This window comes from Vanacampus margaritifer, chromosome 2, assembly GCF_051991255.1.
Source record: "Vanacampus margaritifer isolate UIUO_Vmar chromosome 2, RoL_Vmar_1.0, whole genome shotgun sequence".
In the NCBI taxonomy this organism is placed as follows: domain Eukaryota; kingdom Metazoa; phylum Chordata; class Actinopteri; order Syngnathiformes; family Syngnathidae; genus Vanacampus; species Vanacampus margaritifer.
The window spans coordinates 32,281,826-32,301,949 of NC_135433.1; the positions used below are offsets into that span (position 1 = coordinate 32,281,826).

At 39.4% G+C, this 20,124-nt stretch overlaps 1 protein-coding gene across 3 annotated transcripts in view; it reads left to right on the plus strand.

The window, feature by feature from the left end:
• pde1cb (phosphodiesterase 1C, calmodulin-dependent b) overlaps positions 1-20,124 on the plus strand; it is a 139,783-nt gene that overhangs the window by 20,357 nt on the left and 99,302 nt on the right. The window contains exons 1-2 of one of the 3 annotated variants that reach the window (XM_077558477.1): positions 7,054-7,333; positions 19,560-19,610. In XM_077558477.1, the coding sequence (XP_077414603.1) occupies positions 7,252-7,333; positions 19,560-19,610 (133 nt within the window). In that variant the 5' untranslated portion in view covers positions 7,054-7,251. Of the gene's footprint in view, positions 1-7,053; positions 7,334-7,576; positions 7,607-19,559; positions 19,611-20,124 lie in introns of those variants that run through there. The other 2 variants (XM_077558479.1, XM_077558476.1) reach the window with 2 other exon arrangements.

The window sequence follows — 20,124 nt, forward strand, 5'->3', positions numbered from 1 at the left end:
CAGATTTCTTGTAAGAAAAAACACCTTGCAAGGATGATTTATTAAACAGAGAATTCTCCGGTCACCGGCAACAACACTGAACATCACGTATGAGGTGGAATTTTCAGAGTGCCCATGTGCCCCCTCCCTTTGCGGAATCCAGCTTTTAAAGAATCGAGTTTTGAAAGTAAACGCCCCTTCTCCTCCTACTAAGAATGAGTAGAACAGATTGGTTCTCACACAATATGTTACATAATATTATTTTCGTACACAGACTGCACCTGTTTTTCATTTTTAGACAAAATATACTCTCAGGGTACTTTTTCCCAAAACAAAATCTAGAGTGGCCGTGAGTGCTGATGCGAACAGAGTCAGTGGTGTGTGTGTGGGTGTGTGCCCTCCCCCGAAGCAGAGTACGCTCCCACGAAGAGAATGTGTGTGCGTAAACACTGAGAGGGAATTTTAGACCAAACAAGGTGTACCAGCTTAGGTTAAGGTCAAATTATAGTGAGTTCAACACTATTTCACCTACTCTACATCTATAACACATTTCAACATGGTTAATATATGAAATAAAGAATTAAAAATGTTAATAATGTATAACAGGTACTACAAAGACAAATAAAAATATTCACTATGTAACTTTATAGCCTTTACAGCACATTTTCAAGGTATTCCAACAGACTTTCAAATAATACAAACACATTTAAAAACATTTAATATATTGAGTGAACGCAAGAGCAATAGATAAAACAAAAATAGTGTACTAACAGTGTAACGATCCTTCTATGAACAGTAAACAAATCCTGTTATTTCCAAATTAGCAAACTTATCATTCCACAATACATTAATCATCAAACCCAAAGATTTACATTATAAAATTAACCTACAGCCGTTGCTTTCTGTAGGCGTAAAAGCAGGATGGCAGAGGACTGAGACATTGAATAAACGCTTTGTCTTTAGCAAAAATTAGGCTTCTCTTGAAAATAGGCCTACTTCCTGTTTTCACTCATCTTGTATCAAATTTACACAGTGTAAAACACAATACTGTGCCATTATCTAGTGGCTAATAGTTGAATTACAACCAAAATCAACAACAAAATTTAGTTATAACTGAAAAAAAAAAATCCATGAAATAGTGGGACCGTGAACACGGAACCTGCGATAGTTTACTGAATAACAAACACAGAAGTACAAAGAGTCATTAAGCAATATAAAGTGTCCCTTAATAAGGTAATTTTGATCGACAACAGTTTTGCAGATGAGGCAGCATGATGCCAGTACAGAGATGTGCAAAATTGGTAATGAAGCCAGGTGGGATACACGAGGGTCATCTAAATCTATGCATTTAGCTGTATCCACTTGACAACAGCAATACAAATACCTTATCCATACATTTCATTGATGTCCTCACCATACAAGGTTTTGAAATTACAAAGGGGGCACAATGAACAATTTTGCACAGCGCTAGAAAAATATACACTCACATGTTACAATAGGGAATGCTCACTCACTGTACTTACTAGGTTTCATTATATTGTTTCATGTTATAGTAGGCTCTTTTGACTTTATTACTGCCTTGCTATAACTTCATATGAATGTCATAGCAAGGAAATTATGCAACTTTTTTATTTTTAGGTTGCAATGTATTTTTTTCCCCTTTTGACATGCAACCAGTAATTATACATGAGTGCTCTATGGTAGCAGTGAACTCAACTCACTTAACAGAAGCAGCAGTTCAGCAAATAGCGAACAATTCATTAAAAAAAAGTTTAAGTAAAGTAAACATAACTGTATGTTTCGTATATGTTGTATATCTCAAGGGAGGCTCTTGCAATTAATAAATTACCCTGCACTTTTAATGTTCTTGTAGTTTGTAGCTTAGGATGATGTGGGGCAGAAGTCTTTACTTGTACCAACAAATTTTCAGTAATATTAAACAATGTATAATTGTATATTACATGTATTACATTTTGCAAGTGAAAATATTGCTTGAAAAAAATCTAAAGGATTTGGGAGGATCTAATAAGTTGTGTTAACACAGCATTGGGGAATCTACTGAATCATTCTTTTTTTTTTTTTTTTCCCAGGAGAGCTCAGTATTGTTCATTCGATTTGACATCATCATTGCTCTCCTTTAAAAAAATAAAAAATAAAAAAATAAAATAAAAATTTAAATTAAAAAAAAAGATTTTTTTTTCCTTTCTCTTTTTTTTAAATGTATTTATTTGTTTTTTTTTAATATATATACATATACACACACAATTATATATATATATATATTTTGTATGTGGGTGAGCATGTGCGTGCGTGCGTGTGCGTGTGCGTGCGTGCGTGTGTGTATTCATCAGTTCACCTAAAGCCCATTAAAAAAAAAAATCCCATACTAATAATATAATATAATATAATAATAAATTGCCAAATGCAGAAACATCAATGTAAGTTATCACGATGTAGTGGCTCTCGCTAACAGACAGAATTAAGTAACCAGAATTAGGTTAAACAATTCTATATACGTAGACCATGTTTCTATAAATTTTGATATTTGGTTTTTATTTGAGGCAGATATTTTTTCCATTAAAATGTGATTTATGAGGAGGTTAGACCATTGGTCGATATTCAGAGTTTGTTTATTTTTCCAGTTAACAAGAATTGTTTTTTTAGCGATAGTAAGGGCTACAAGTGTAGATTGAAATTGTTTATGTGGTAAGTCAGTTGTTGTTAGGTCACCTAGCAAACACAAGTTTGGAGATAAAGGTATCCTACAGTCCAAAATAGCGGAAAGTTTTTCTAAGACTTTAGTCCAGAAATACATAACCGGAGTACATAACCATAAAGCATGAACATAAGTGTCTGTAGTGTTTTGTAAACATTGGAGACAAATGTCGGAGTCCGAGAGTCCCATTTTCTTCATCATATATTGAGTAATGTATGTTCTGTGAATAATTTTATATTGGATAAGTTGTAAATTTGTGTGTTTTGTCATTTTAAATGCGTTTTCACAAACTTGAATCCAAAAGTCAGATTCCGGTGCTATAGACAAGTCTGACTCCCATTTCGAGATGGGTAAAGACATTTTATCAGTATATGAAAGTAACTTATATATTTTTGAAAGTTTTTTTGTTGTTGTCGGAGAAAGCTTGTTAATATCTTTAGCTAAAACAGGCGGTTGGAGCGTACCCCGAAGTGTTGGAATTTTTTTCTTTATCATATTTTTAACTTGTAGATAATGTAAAAAAGTTCCGTTTTTTTATATTGTATTTTTGGAGCAAGGATGTATATGATATAAACATATTATCTGAGAAGAGATGGTGGAGATGTGTAATTCCTTTCTGCTCCCACACACCTAAATAAAACGGTTGGTTGTTAAGTTGAAAGTCGGGGTTATGCCATAGGGGAGAAAGCCCACAGGGCTCCACTTGGGCTTTTGTCAATTCTAGTGCCTTCCACCAGGCAGTCACGGTGGCGGAAATCATTGGGTTTTTAAAACAATTATGTCGCTTAATCGATGTTGTAATAAAGAGTAAATCTCGAAGTCTGAGGTTATTACAATCCTTCTGTTCTAGTTCCAGCCAACAGTTAGTGTCTCTGTTGGGTTGTGCCCATAGAACGATATATTGTAGCTGGTTAGCTATATAGTAGTACATCAAATTTGGTGCCTCTAGACCACCTTTGGATTTACTTTTCTGAAGAGTAGATAGACTAATCTTTGCTTTTTTTTATTCCAGTAAAATTTTGTAACGGCTGAGTCCAACAACTGGAACCATTTAGCCGTAGGTTTAAACGGGATCATTGAGGAAAAAATAGTTTATTTTGGGTAAAACTTTCATTTTAATGGTGGCTATTCATCCTATTAGAGAAATAGGAAGATTATTCCAGCGGTCCAAGTCACTATAAATGTCATCCAGAAGTGGAGAAAAGTTTAAATGAATTAAATCAGTTAATTTAGGTGAGATTTTTATGCCTAAGTATTTTAAATTACCTATAGTAGTGTGGGTCCTGGCTTGCAGGGTTCCATGAATTTTCTGTAATAGGTAGAAGTGTTGATTTTGTCCAGTTAATAGAATAATCTGATAACTGTGAGAATTTAGTTATTAAGTTAAATACTTCCCCTAGCGAAGTAGCCGGCTTTTCTAAATAAAGTAAGATGTCATCGGCATATAGATTAATTTTATGTTCTGTTACCCCAGAGTGAATTCCTTGAATCCTTCTTTCCTGGCGTATGGCTAATGCAAGTGGCTCAATAAATATTGCAAATAATAAAGGGGATAGTGGGCATCCCTGTCTTGTGCCTCTCTGTAAAGTAAAGCTCTGAGATATAATTCCATTAGTAGTAACCGTAGCTTTAGGAGAATCATATAATACTGATACCCAGTGGATAAATGATTTCCCAAAGCCAAATTTATTTAAAACAGCAAAGAGGAAGGACCAGTTAACTTTGTCGAAAGCTTTTTCTGCATCCAATGATATAATAACTGCCTTTTTATCATGCCGCTGTGACATGCTAATAAGGTTAAAGAGTCTCCTAATATTATTAGTAGAGTGCCGATCTTTAATAAAGCCTGTTTGGTCGCTATGAATGATTGTCGAGATTACTGTTTCTAGTCTAGATGTGAAAGCCTTAGTAATAATTTTAATATCAGTGTTAATTAGTGAAATCGGACGCTAACTTGATGGAAGGGTGGGGTCTTTTTCTGGCTTTAATAAAAGTTTAATTGCTGCTGTATTCATGTGTGGGCGTATGTAACCCTTAGTTTTAATTTCTTTTACTACTCTTAAGAATAGTGGAGCAAGCATTAACCAGAAGTGCTTAAAAAATATAGCCGGATAACCATCCGTGCCAGGTGCTTTGCCATTAGGCATACTATCTAGAGCACTGTACAACTCGTTTATAGTAAGTGGCGCATCTAACATGTCTTTATATTCAGTAGTTAACTAAGGTATATTTAAGCTACTGAGGAATGCCTCAATATGCTCAGGGTTAGGCTTGTTAGTTTCTAAGTATAGGTTACGATAATAGTTATAAAAAATGTGATTAATTTCTTCTGGTGATTGTGTGCATTCACCAGTTGTCCCTTTAATAGCCGTTATAAGAGACTTTTCCCGATTGCGTTGAAGTTGGTTTGCAAGAAATTTACCTGATTTGTTATTATATTCAAAGTTGTTATATCTCAATTGTTGTATTATAAATTCTGTCTTTTTAGTTAGCATATCGTCTAACTGTATTTTTGTATTTTGTAAGTCAGTCCATATTTGGTTATTTGGGTTTATTGCGTACTCATCCGTCAGTTGTTTAATTTTATCTTCCAAGTCTTTTTCTGATTTTTGATCCTATTTCTTTTTATAAGATGAATATGATATAATTTTACCTCTAATTACTGCTTTCCCAGTTTCCCAGAGAAGAGATGGCGATAGGTCTGGAGAGTAATTTATTTCCAAAAAGTCTGCCCACTCTTTTCTTATAATTTTGTCAAACTTTGCGTCGTTTAGCAGTGAGATGTTAAACCGCCATGTCGGTGGTGGTTTAAAGGTATAATCAACTTGTAGGGAAAGGGAGACTGGTGCATGGTCGCTAATAATAATAGGATGTATTTTTGTAACAGTTTTATCAGCAATAGAGTTATTTGTAAGAAAATAATCAATTCTTGAAAAAGACCGGTGCACAGCGGAAAAGAAGGTAAATTCCTTCTTATTTGGGTTTTTAAGTATCCAGCTGTCGACGAGGCCAAAGTCATCCATATATTCCCCTATTATTCTACTGAATCATTCGTAAAGGTGCCTTTTCCGCATAACAGAATAATCTTTTTCTTATTTACCATAGACTCCACACTAATCATTTTGCCTGGGAGACTGAGTGCTGTTTTGGTTAGCGACAAATAGACTCAACGTTTAACTCTTGTGAAAAATATCTTGTATAAAGTAGGATAATTACCCACTACTTTCTTGATAATTGTCTATTTTTAGGGAGGTGTTTATCTCAAGTGGATGTGCACCTGATGACCCCAGCGTCTATTAGAGGGAACATGACGTGATACAAGTCGTCAGTTGAAGAGAATAATTTGGTTTGGGCTTGTACTAGATTACTATTAGGATCCATTAAAAGTGAATTCCTTAAAATGAAGTGACATTAAAGAGATGTCACGTGATGTATCTTCTGTTATTGGCATCGCAGCTGAAAGGGAACGTGCACCGATAACATGGATTGGGCGGGGAAATGAAAGAGGGAAAATTTCTGGAGCTAAATGTCAGATGATGTTAATAAGGAGAGCATTTTATTCTGCGGTGATTCAGAGTGTGTGTGTGTGTGTGTGCGAGTGTGTGTGTGCGTGTGTACGCACTTCATTTAAAGGAAAGCTAGTTCAAACAAGCACAAAAGGATGATAACTTCCAGTTAATAGTCAAAAAGTAATAAACCTCTGTCCTTGCTTCGATATGAATTAATTGCGGTGGCTTTTGTGTACTGTTACAAATACTGTATAACCATTGAAGCGGGAAGACTGTGTATTCCACGGAGCAGAGCTTTTGTGTGTGCGTGTGCATGTGCGCGTGTGTGCATGCGTGTGTGTGCTCATAATGGGCTTCGCCTTTCTGTGCTTGGGTAAATAAGCGTCTACAAAATGAAAAGGCAGCGGCATGGATTCAGTGACTCGCCGGGACTCAATGCACATAATCACTCCTGTTCAGTTTGCCATGACATGTTATCGTAGACATGTCATGATATAATCTGGTTGTAGACATTTTTAGCCAGCAAAACAAGAATAGATTCCGGTAGGAGTTTGTCACGCCAACTCTGAGCCTACAATGCTGAAAATTCTTCTTAGTAGGAGTAGTCATGTGTTTTTAAAGTTCACTAGAGATATCCTCCCCTCCCGACCGCCCACTACACCTACCATACCTCTTAGGGGGGGAGTGAGATGGAGGGGGGGAGTGAGAGAGACAGAGAGCGTGTGTGAGAGGGAGCGGGAGAGAGAGAGAGAGAGAGATGAAATGAGCTGAGGTTGTTGAGGTGTCAGGAAACGTCAAGAGAGGGAGAAAATAAAGTCAGGGTGGGGGGGTGTCGACAGAGACGAAGGTCTGTGCATTAAGAGGTGGCCAGTATGAGAGTTGTCCGCCGGCACTCAACACCAAGTGGAGTCCGGTGATTGTTTTTTATTTTTTATTTATTTTTTTTATTTTATTTATTTTATTTTATTTTTTTTATTGTTTTTAATGAACTGAAAAAAAAACCTACACAACTGAAAGCCTGACTAAAAGCACTGGGCTGCCTGAGGGATGGAGGCGAACTCCAAGAAGCATCGCTTCCGAAAGGGTCGCAGTGCCACTTTCAGCATCGACGGCTTCAACATCACCATAGGTAAGACTTTATGTGCACGTCACATTCGAGACCGCCGCTCAACTCAGCGCATTAGTCCATTCGGCTGAAGTTGATGCTTGCCGCTGCGCTGCGAGCCCTCCATGGAAACAAGCGAGCTTTCAAACTGCCGCTGACGTCACCTTGGATTCATGCTATTGTCCTGACAACCCGAGTGTGGATGAACTTATGTGCTTGGGGGGACAGGAGAAAACAGAAAAACAAACGGAAGGAGGGTGTTTTGCAGTTTTGTCACACCTGGCACTTTTGCAGTTGGTAAGCAAGTCATGATGCATCGCTGTGAAGTTGTCTTGCTTGCGTGTGTGGGAAAATAAGGTGTGTCAAAGTTCCAGGACTGGTGTTACAAAAGATGAAAGAGTTGTGGCAGGGCAACAGCATGGCTGCTCACAATGCCCTGAGCATCGGACAGATCTCGGCTGAGAAGAACATGGCTATACTGGAACAACCTCGCTACTGCCCAGTACTTACGCATATTTTTTCCCCCCTCTTTTTAATGCTGATCAAGGGAGGAGTTTTGAAGACATGGATGACATCAAGAGGTCTGTGGCAATGGAGCTGCGGAGGATTTTGAAAGAATCTTTAAAGGACTTAATGAAGGTGTGGCAGACAAGGCTAGAAAAATGTGTTCAACTCGAGTAGGATTAGTTTGAAGGGGAACCCTTGTATTTGAAATATATATTTTGTGATAGCAGTTGCAGAACTTCCCTCCCACACCTCATATACTGTATATTGTTCACAGATCCTCAGAGACCCTGTAAAATGAATTCAGAGATGTGTATCTACATACATTTTACAGTGGTACCTTGAGATACAAGTGCCTTGATTTACGAGATGTTTTTCATTCCCGGCCTCATTGTATAAAAGCTTTTGCGCCTTCAATCGCAGCAGTAGTTGCCCAGCGCAATTGCAGGCTACTCAGTTTCTACCACTACTGCTTGCAATTAGGTAGCTAGCTATGCCTGTCCCCCATAAGTGCATCTTCCCTGGATGCCATAATTTACGGAACAATTCAGTGTCATTATTTAAATCTCCCATCTTATTAAACTTTTCCACATGCTAAAATAGTTCTCAAATGTGTAAAAGACATGTCTGTGACATGCATTTGTCCAAACTGACTTTGGACCTAATATTTTTGCTGTCCCTAAATTAGCAGAAAAACGCCATGTTCAAAACAGCCTGTTTAAGGTGCATGTCCTTTTTAAGTAAATAGCTGTACCAGGTCACGCCTAGGTCATACCATTCTCTCTCGAAGGAGCTGTGATTTCGGCCTAACATTACTACAGACACAATGTTGTAGCGTTAGTTTGCGCGATTATTTTTGCTGTAACCGGCAACTGTCCCACAAACGTTATTTTGCCGCGAATGTTTGATTTGCCGTGAATGCTTGTAGACATTTACAGGCGTTTATGAATAACACAAGTGTGCACATTTGGGCCACTGCGTGGTCGCAACGTGCAAGCCGTCTTGTCGTAACCACTTAGCGGCCGGTTACCCTCACAAAGTCACGTCAACTAGGTGGCAAGTTGCCAGTCACGGCAAAATAACCACCGTGGATTGTATCTTGGCAAAACAATGCAGAATAATAATAATAAAAGGGGTAGATTTTGGGGATTTCCGCCCCCGGATTTCCGCCCCCGTATCTCCGGAACGCTAAATCCTACCGGAGACATAAACACGCCACCGGACTTTGGCCGACGAGAGTTTTCCAACGATGTCAATGTCTTTTCATTCCGGAGGTAGAGGGCCAACAAATGCCCAGATTTGACCCGAGGTACGCTCCAGCGGCCATGGGATGCTTGGCCGGTACTTTATTATCCAACCACCGTCTTCTTTATCATATCTGACCTTGTAATCAAACAACCTCCACACGACAAATGTAGCTCCAACTTTAGACACTAGCTATATTCCAAATAAAGTGTTAAACTTACATCTTTCACGTTTGCAGTCGTGTCACACACCACCAGCTGGGACCGATCTATTGTGTTTGCAAATCCAGCTCGGAACAAGCTTTTCAGTAACAAAACAGTCCTTTTGGAAATTCTGTCGGTACACGTCCTTCAAAAATAAAATTAAACCCCTATCTTTTCAAAGACTCAGACGAAGGAAGCAACCACTTGCTCCGAACCTTACTAACCTGAGGGGGCGGTGTTCGAGTGCACTTCTGTGATTTAGTGGCGTCAAACGATTACGGAAGTTTAATCTGCTCATTTGAAGCACACAATTCAGATAGGAGGAGAAAGCTAAAGAAGTCGCGGACGGACTTTTCATACCTGGTTGGATTGTAGACAGTTTGGGGATGCATATTATTGATAAAAACCCCCACTAAAGTGCATTTTCATAATATGGGACCTTTAAATTTGTAAAGAAGTGCTCACAATCGGTATTGGCCAATCTCACTCATGGATGATCGGAATCGGCAGCGTAAAACCCAGACCGTAACACCGATATTTAAAAGCATATATACAAAAGAGTTAAGACATTTAAAAGTAAAGTAAAGAAATTTAAAAAACTAGAGGTGCAAAAATCAGTTGTTTGACAAATAATCGATTATACTCTACTCTGTTTGTGCACTTCAGGACACGCTAGGTCGCAGTTTGATGATTGACTTCGTGGTCGTGCCATTGAATTTGCGACCGCATGTCTTTGGCACTTGGGTGAAGAATGGCAGGGCTGTCAACCAATCAGCTCCCCACCTGGTGGTGTCTTGGTTTTAATGGTGGGAGAAGGTGCCGGTCTGATCTAGCAGACCCAAATGTAGTTGAAACTTGAGGGTCTAGTAGAGTCCGCTGTCAGGGGTTTTAATCCCCACCTTCAGTAGAACTTCAACCATGGCGATGGGGGACATTAAGTCAGAGTGGACCATGTTACACGCCTCCCTTGTTGAGGCGGCTGACTGGAGTTGTGGCCGTAAGGTGGTCGATGCCTGTTGTGGCGGCAATCCCCAAACCCATTATTGGTGGACCAGTGGGTAAAGGATGTTGTCATGAAGGCCTTTTTGGTCTGCGGGACTCCGGAGTGAGCTGATAGGTACCAGCTGGCTAACTGGAACGCAACTTTGGTGACTCCCGAAAAACTCTGTCGTGGCAGCAGTTCAACAAGGCCATAGAAAATGAATTCCGGACGGTTTTGAGGACCTTCTGGTCTACCATCCGGTGTCTGAGGAGGAGGAAGCAGTGCAGAATGCACACTGTGTACAGTGGACATCGTGTAATGCTGACCTCGACTCGGGACGTTGTGATTTGGTGGGCAGAATACTTTGAAGACCTACTCAATTACACCTTTCTTCCTTTGAGGAAGCAGAGTCCTGGGACACTGAGGTGGGCTCTCCTATCTCTGAGGTTGAAGTCACAGAGTGGTTAAAAAGCTCCATCGATTTTCAATGGGGCGTGTCCACATTAGGGCCATGAGTTGAGCTGAGGCTAATCCTAGCTAACTGGAGGCAAGAGGCAGGGTACACCCCGCACAGGTTACCAACGAATCACAGGGCACACAGGCAAACAAACATTCACACTCATGGTTAATTTCTTTAATTAATCTAACATGCACATTTTGGGATTCTGGGAGTGTGCCTGGACTGCCTGAAGAAAACTCATGCAAGCACGGTGAAAATAAGTAGGCCCAAGCTAACATTCAAACTGAGGTAGGCAGGCAGGTGTGCTAAGCCCTCTGTGCTGCCTTAGCCTACATTCAGTATATTTGCTCAAATCAGAAAGTCGTACCACTGTTGGATATATGGTAAAATATAACTCACAAAGAGGATGCAACAGGTGTCCCACTTAGAAGCCATAAACACAACTCAAGAGAGTTTATGGTTTCACATAAATTTACTTTCCGTTTACATGGGAGTAGATCTCAAAATCCGCTCTTGTCACATGTGGCCTATATTTCAATCCTGCGCTTTTGGCAAGCATGGACAGTTAGTTGCCATGACAACGCAGAAAAATCACAATCAATGGCTTCGCTGTGCCAGGGTTCCCGGTGCACGCAGTTTGCCAATCACCACCTTTGAAGCGTGACTGTGATCCACTGCTCCCTCATTGCCCCTCACGTCCAGTGCTCTATTAAATGTGGAGTCGAGCCACTGACAGTTAGACTCCCAACTGTGGCGTTTTGTCGCGAACCAAGCTCGTTACCGCCGCAGTGTCCCTACTGATGATACACTGCCATGTAAACATATTGGAACTTCACCGCTAGCCCATCAGTTTTTTTTTCCGTGTCTCTAACAATAATTTCTAATCTTTACCTTAGTGTATGGGTTCCCACATTCGGTCGGTTTTGTCTTTCACATATGAATATAACAAGTAAACCTTTAACGTACCGTGTGTCTGTGTGAGAGAGGAGTAGGAAGAGTGATGTAATGTCTGGTTGTATGACAAGAAAAAGTGTCATGTGTAGTTGCTGCAGGACGGAAATTGTGTGTGGGTTTGCGATATTGACACTGAATTGATCAATCTCAGGTGGCTGGCTGCTTGGAAAGCAGATCTTGGGTCAAAAATGTTTGGGCACCCCTTCTCGAAATGACCCTGTCATGGGTGCGGATGACAAAAAATGCCAGATAATAAAAACATAACTCTAAATATATACAGTAACCCCCCCCCCCCCGAAATTCATTCTCCACATTTGGCCCATCCCCGGTGAGCAGCAGCAGTGGCCGCACTAGAAAATCATTTGGTGATCTAACCCCCCCAATTCTAACCCTTAATGCTGAGTGGCATGGCAGCAATGGGTCCCATTTTTATAGTCTTTGGTATGACCCAGCCGGGGATTGAACCCACAACCTCCCAGTCTCAGGGCAGACATTCTACCACTAGCTCACTGATCTGATTCCCTACATTGGGACTTGGGTGCTGGCAAACCTGTATTTGCTTCATTTCACTTAAGTTAATGGGTTTACAAACTTGTGGGTGTGTTTGTTCCATGGCTAAGGTTCTTGTCATGTTCGTTAAGCCAACAGTCTCACCTGCTATTTGTCATTAAATTTAGTTGTCACTTTTTTTGTCAGCAAGACCAGATTGAGGTCAGATCGTTTTTCTCACCACAGCTAGTGCCAAATTGAACAGCGCCAGAATTTAGCTCTGTTCTCAGATGAATTATCCAGTTGATGTTTTTTTTTAAGCACAAGGTATAATTCTTAGTTTTTTGTTTAGTTTGACAGTAAACTTAAACAGGTGATGGCAATAAACTAACCTTGCTCTGCAAGATGAATTCTTGTGGTATTTGTGAGTTCACAAACTCCCGAGAATACATCTTGTACCGAGCCTGTTGATTTCCACCGATCCGAACCACCTGTGGTTCCGACCAATCACAGAGCGACATTGTGTGTGGGGCGCGATATGCAGCTGTGACGAAAACTAGGAAGCTAGCACCGACGCCGGGGCAAACAAACAAACCTAACATGGACGTATGGACGCTCCAATTAATTCTGTTCTTGCAGAATTACTCACCGTTTCCTTGAATGTTTTATCTGGTAAAGATGTTAGTGTTTTTTTCTCTTTCTAAGACAAGATCGAAGACGTTTTCATCCGTTGCTCTCATTGGTCAACACAAACGTGTACAAGATGCCGCATCGTCCAATCAGCTCGAGTATTGTTCACAATGTCCCGCCTTTCCCGAGCTAATCCCTGTGGAGCCTCCCAGATTGGAGAACTCCTTTGAGTGAATCACATCAATCTGGCTATTGCCAGGTTAGCAATAAACAGCTTGCAACCTCTGTTTGAATAATCACTTCACTAATTTTATCTCTCTAATAGCTGCTTGTTGTGAAGGGGGTTGGGTCACTGCCACCATACAGCGCTTGTATCACAAGTCTGTGCTTGCATTATGACTCTGCACTCGCATCCATCCCTTTTCCCAACCACTTATCCTCACTAGGGTCACGGTGTGCTGGAGCCTATTCAGCTGTCTTCAGGTGGTAGGCAGGGTAAACCCTAAACTGGTCACCACATTGTGAACATTAAACACATTTACACACAAAACATTTAACTCGCTCACTGCCACTGACGTTTAAAGACGTCAAGTAAAAACCTACGGAGCACTGCCAATGACGTCAAAAGACGTCATCCAATTATTATTATTATTTTTTTGAAACGGGTGGGGGCAAGCCTTCCGCATCTCTGGTGAAAGTTTCAATTAGGTCTGTTGTGCCTAAGGACTATTTTTGGCCCCTAGAGGGCAGCGATGACTGTCTTTTGACAAGATCGGGTGGGCGGCAGTAGAGGCGGAGCTAGAGCGTCGAGCAGGAGATCAGAATGGAAAACAAAGGAAAAATGGCGACCGTTTGCGAGGAGTTCACGCCCGAGCCGTTTTATTTCAAAGACAAAAGCATCGACCAAAGCTAAAAGAGCACATTGATGACAACGATGATCATCATCGATGATGATGATGATGATGATGATGATGACTCCGTGGATGGAAAGCATTGACGCGGCAGTAGAAGACGTGGGGGGGAAGCTAGATGGCTGAGGAGGAAGTGGTGCCCGTTTGGAAAGCAGCTCTCTACACTTACAAGACGAAAGGGATCGACCAACGCTAAAAGAGCACATTGATGACGACGATGATCATCATCGATGATGATGAAGGTGAATCCGAGCTTGACGGCGAAATTGGAACCGCTGATGCGGCGGCTATGACGGCGTCATAAACGCGGAGCACAATCGAGCACGCACAGGCGGACGTTCGATCGGACGACGAAGAGTGCCCCGAGTCCAATGCATATTCATCGGAGGAGTGTGTACAGTCTGCTACTTGCTATTTATTCCCCGGAAAAAAAGGAAAGTGTAACGTGTAACGTTTGCACGCGAAACGGACAAAGTGAAAGTAAACTGTTGTGCGAGTCCAGCGGCGTCTCCTTGCACGCGAGAGCGTTATAAAAAGAAAAACTGTATTTGAAACATCCACATAATTGTAAATAGTACCACAGTTGCACACATTTGTAAATAGTTTGCGAAATTGTTTTGTCAAATTGTTACACTGTTGAATGGAAATAAACGTAATAAACACTTTTTCATTGTTGGTGAAAGCGTTTTACAGAAGTAAAGCACTATTTAGGTGTTTGTGGCATCATTCATGGACAAAAAGAAGTGTAGAATTCACTAGAGTGCATGAAATAACATCGTTTCACAAAAAGCTCTTTTTCTCTGTTTTTTGTTTCAAAACAGAGAATTTCGGTGAAAGTAACCATTTTCTATTGTTGATTACTGAAGAACGGAATAAGGTAGAAACAAACTTTTTTTTCTGATGAAAGATGAGAGTCCAATCTTTCATTTGGTAGTATGTGTGTTTCCATAGTCCAAACACAACATTTTCTGTGGACCTTGAAAGATCAGTCAAAATGCTTAAATCGGCTGGCACTGGCGACATCCCGTTTCTGAAAACGTCTGGCAGTGAAAGAGTTAAAGACATTTAACTCTCTCAATACAAATGACGTATCAATACATCATAAGCGTCATAGTCGCCGCGTACACATGACGTATCAATACATCATAATGTGAGTGTACAGGAGGGTCTGGCGCGGCTTCTGACTGAAGGATTAGGCTTGACTGCAATGTTGTTTAAAAGAAATGCCCAGCAGGTGGCAGCAAGTATAAGATCAGCCAGTATCACATAAGGATCTTATTGTAGAAGAAGAGAAGCAGGACGTGTAGGAGATGGGTCTGTCAAGGCGCTATCTGTGAACCCTGCACGATCTGTGTTGCGCATGCGCGGAAGATCGGCCATCTTGGATCGCCAACTACGGCAACAACACTAGAACAAAATACCTTAACTCTTTGACTGCCAAAAACGTTAAATAACGTTTAGTAAAATCCTATGGAGGAGTGCCAAAGACGTTAAAAGACGTTTGTTTCAAAACAGAGGTGAAACTAACCATTTTCTATTGTTGATTACTGAAAAACGGAATAAGGTAGAAACAAACTTTTTTTTCTGATGAAAGATGAGAGTCCAATCTTTCATTTGGTAGTATGTGTATTTCCATAGTCCAAACACATAATTTTCTGTGGACCTTGAAAGATCAGTCAAAATGCTTAAATCGGCTGGCACCCAGGGCATCCCTTTTCTGAAAACGTCTGGCAGTCAAAGAGTTAATATGCCTGTGCGATATTGCACGCTTGTAAAATTATACATGAAAAAAAATCTTAGATTGTTGATGAATTTTTAAGTAACTAACTTTTGATCCTATACATTTTAAAGATGAACATTTTACTTTTGACCCCATTATATTTCCAGTGAGTCTGCATTGTTATACTTTACAGTAGGGCTGCGGTGTGTGTGTTTTAAATGACTCCCACCCCTCACTCAAGCCCTATGCTATTGTAACCCTAAGATGTTGTCATTTCCGAGGCTGGGTAAAAGGCGGGCTACAAATAGGTTCAAGTTGATGTTTTCTGGTGTCTTCCTGCTAAATTAACCAGACACGGCAGGACAGGATTCAAGCACGTCTCTCTTATTTAACTCTTCTCGATCAAGGCTGGCTCGGTTACACCGCTCTCCTCTCACTGCGCTCATGACATGTGCAGTACACAAAACACTTCAGCATGTAAAACTAAAAGTAATAATTCACAAAACAAATATAAGTCAATTGCAAGTAAATTAAAAAAAAAATACACTTTTGCAAACAACGTGTTACACTATGATAATGGCCACACATTGTTCTAAAGACAAGAAAAATAAACTGTACCCACTCTCACAGCAGACTATAATTACAGTATGTGTCAAAATCTTTTCTATTCGTACAAAATATGCTTATAGGTACAGAACTGATTTGATTAAATAAAAATAATAATAAACAAAAACAAACGTGCACCTGTCCTGTACCTTTCGCAATGTCCGTTTCATTTTGCGTGTGTGAACGTGTTTTGACCTATGTGGTTGCCGTAGTTAGCGATTTAAGATGGCCGATCTTCTGCGCATGCGCGTCACCGTTCGTGCATGGGTCACAGATCGTGCCTTGACTGGGTATAGCTGCAGACCATGGGCGAGTGGAGCTCTACCGGAAACACGTGACCTCCAATTCCGTTTTACTTTGTTAATAAGCGTAAACGCAACTATAACACTAAACATAACCATAATCTCAAACTAACGTTAAGTAGTATTAATTGTATTTTTGAGTATATTTCGTAGTTTTAACTGAGACGACTGTTGGCACTTTCTTCACCACTGGAAACAAGTGACCCACTTGAACACCAAAGTTGTAGCGCAGCGCCACCGAATGGCGAATGTAGCATAATTGCAATACATCGCTATATGCGTCAAGTTGGTTTGTCTGAACAACTAGGTGGATGGAATCTGATTTATGCTGTGATGGACATTAATTCACAAAAGCGTTAGCCTCCGTGGATTTTGAAGTCAATCAGTCGGTCAAAATATGCAGCAAATTAAGTGAACCTGTCTGTTCACTCAATTTGACAGTCATGTCGATTGCTGTAAAATTATTAATTATTATTATTATTATTATTAATAATTATTATTATATTTTATAAAACTGTTGACTGAACATTGAGTGATTAAGAAGAGAGGAAAACAATGTAAAATTTCCTTTTAATTTAATTAAAGTTGGTTGACACACAATACATTTAGGCTTCTAGAAAGCCTACTCAATTGTGCAGGATTAAGCATGCTGCAGTACCCCGAGTCTTAAGTGGCATAAAACACCCATAGTTATATTAAAAAACAAGCAAACAAACAAACAAACCTGTCTATTTCCCTATCCAGCACAGTGTCTATAAATTTTACGGCAGTTGGGGTGGGTGTTAAAAGTACTGTACATCATTCTGTACTCTGCAGGCAGCTCCAGTTCACAACACCTGTAATTTTTTATTGAACATCTTTGTAGATCGGTGTCATTAACAGGCACAGCACCTTTCCATTTGAAATCCCGCCTTTGCAAATTCAAGCATTTTCAAATTTATGGCTCGAATTACTTGAAAACTTTAGAGGATAACACCCACAGCATTTATCTATCTATCTATCTATCTATCTATCTATCTATCTATCTATCTATCTATCTATCTACCTACCTACCTACCTACCTACCTACCTACCTACCTACCTACCTACCTACCTGTGGTGTGGTTGCTTACAGTGACAGTTTGAAAACAGCATATGGCAATCAATCAATCAATCAATCAATAACCTACATGCTTTTTAATTACACTAGGATTTTTGCTATTTGTAGGCTGCCCGGGTCCCTATCACCCGCAAATACCAGGGGCACATTCTATAGAATATATATTGTGGTGATATTTATTTTTATTTTGTCTTCACGAACATACTCAATATTGGAGTAATCCAAAAGTAAACCGGTTACATTACTTTAAATTATGGTACTTGGCAGAGCTGCAGTTAGAGCAGTCAATTGTTTATTTTTATGTGCAATAAACTGTTATTTTGTTATCAAAAGCACTTTTTGGAACGTTGTTTTATTGCACTATGTAGATGTTTGAGCTGTCACAAAGAAAAAAATAGTAGTGTTAGTTGTGCTTGAAATGTTTGTTTTACAAAAAGCTTATTTTATTTAAAAAATTCTCAGCAATTAGAATTTTCACAAAACTTGGCTATATTCTAACGATGATAACTAAAGAACGGTGAAAGATAGAAATACACTTATTTTTCTGATGAAAGAAGAGAGTCTAATCTTTCTTTTGGTATGTTCCATGTTTATATAGCAATAGAACACAATATTTTGTGGGCCTTGCAAGATCAGTCAAAATCCAGCAAAACGGCTAGTATTGAAGGGGGTTGCTCTAATGAAAATGTCTGGTATTCAATGAATTAAAAGCAAAGGAAAGGAATGGAACTATATGACTATACAGTATAGTGAAATCGATTTTTTTTAATTTTTTTTAAATGCTTAAAATACTTTCATCAAAGTTATGGTTAAAAAAAAAAAGCCTAGTTTTTAACCTGGAAAAAACTTTTGTATTTGTGGCTATATTTGAGTCTTTGAATAGAAAAATAACCAGCAAAACACCTAATATTTCATAAAAAATTACGTTGCCAAGGTGTCAAAGGTAAGATTTAATCATTATATGCCTATAGTTAACTGTGAAAGGCCTTAAATACTGTGATGTAATCCCTTAAAGGTTGAAAAAGAACCTCAATCGTCATGACAAGTTTGCTCTGTATTATTTTTTGGGTTGTTACTAACATAATTTTGAGAATTATTTTACAAAAATCATTTTCAGTTAAACTTTATTTGGACGTACGCCGCCCGCCATTGTCATTTACGTCTGTCAGTGTGTAGTGATGTAGAATGGTGGCAGTCTCTCTGCCGAGCAATGTGAAACACCTATAAAGAAAGCAAAGTAGGCCTCGAAGTGTTCCTAAAGAAACAACATGCGATCGGGAAAATCACCCTCCCCCACGCCGAGGTCTCGTCATTCACCAGACGCATTCAAGAGTTTTGGCCATCCCTTTAGGAACTCTACGGAGGCTTACATTGCTTTTTTTTATTATAGTTTTACATTGCTGGGAGAGAGCGAGCCGGCATTCTACGTCACTACGCACTGAATGCGTTTCGACGTAAATAACAATGGCATAATAAAGTTTCTACAAAATGTATTAAACTGGAAATGATTTTTGAAAAATGAATCTCTTAGTTATGTTAGTAACAAACAAATAAATAATATAGAGCAAACTTGTCATGACAGTTGAGGTTCCTTTGAAAAGTTCCTTAGTGGTACTTTATAGAGTAAGGCTAACTCCACACGTGTGTGGATGTCTTTAAAAACGTATCGTACTTACCGACGTTGGCTCTCAGTACGTTTTATTTTCACCTTTCTCACTCTGACTGTCATCTCTACTGGGATCATGACCCAAAAAAACACACTTTACTGCCCGTTGCCATAAAAATGCAATACTCCCTTTCCAAAACACACTGAAATCGCCTTGAGATATGCTGTGATAAACCTGACAGTTCAGGTGTGCGTTGTCTTTGTACAAAGCTGGCTCAGCCACATCACCATGGTAACTTAAGCTTCTGGCTTGAGCTTCTCTGGAATGGGTTAAAATTGGGGGGCAGAAAAGAACATTATATGGTAGCTAATTAGTTTTCCTCAATAACTTGTCACTGTAAGAGTCTTTATACCAAAGTAAATACTGTATATCATGGTTTCAGCAATATTGCACAGCTTTGTCAATTTCCTGGCATGTTTCTTTTTTGGGGGGGCTCCCAGCTGGGTTTTCTCATCATTTTTGTTTTTCTTCTTTGCAGTGGCAAACGAAGATGGGGAAAGCTCAAATCGACCACACGCCAGTTTTGCACGTAAGTGTATGAGCTAATATATTTGATCGTTCATTAGAGTACAGCTGTTCACAGTATGTGAGGTGAACACATCACTACACTCAATCATGTGTAATCAGTAGACTGGACCTAATAAAGGTATGTTCAACCATAAACTGTCCAAATAATTATTACTTAAGCAATTGCTGTTAACATAAAGGATTTATTCCCTTGTGCCATAATGTAGTACTTTCATCTACAAATTCATTTATTTCACCACATTTACATTTACAAACTTCTTTAAACTCCTTCCTATTGTGTTTTTTTTTTTTAATGTACAATTTTAAGAGTTTTTTTTTGGGGGGGGGGGGGTGTTATGTGTTGTGTTGTGTTTTTGCTCATTCAAATTCTAATTTGATAAAAAAAATTATTCCTTATAAAATTATTGTAGTCAATAACAACTTTCGTTTATCATTATCTAAGTTATTTAGTATAAGGATTATGTATATTCATATTTCTTTTGGGAATGCATTTAATTAAGAAGTTCCCATTATCA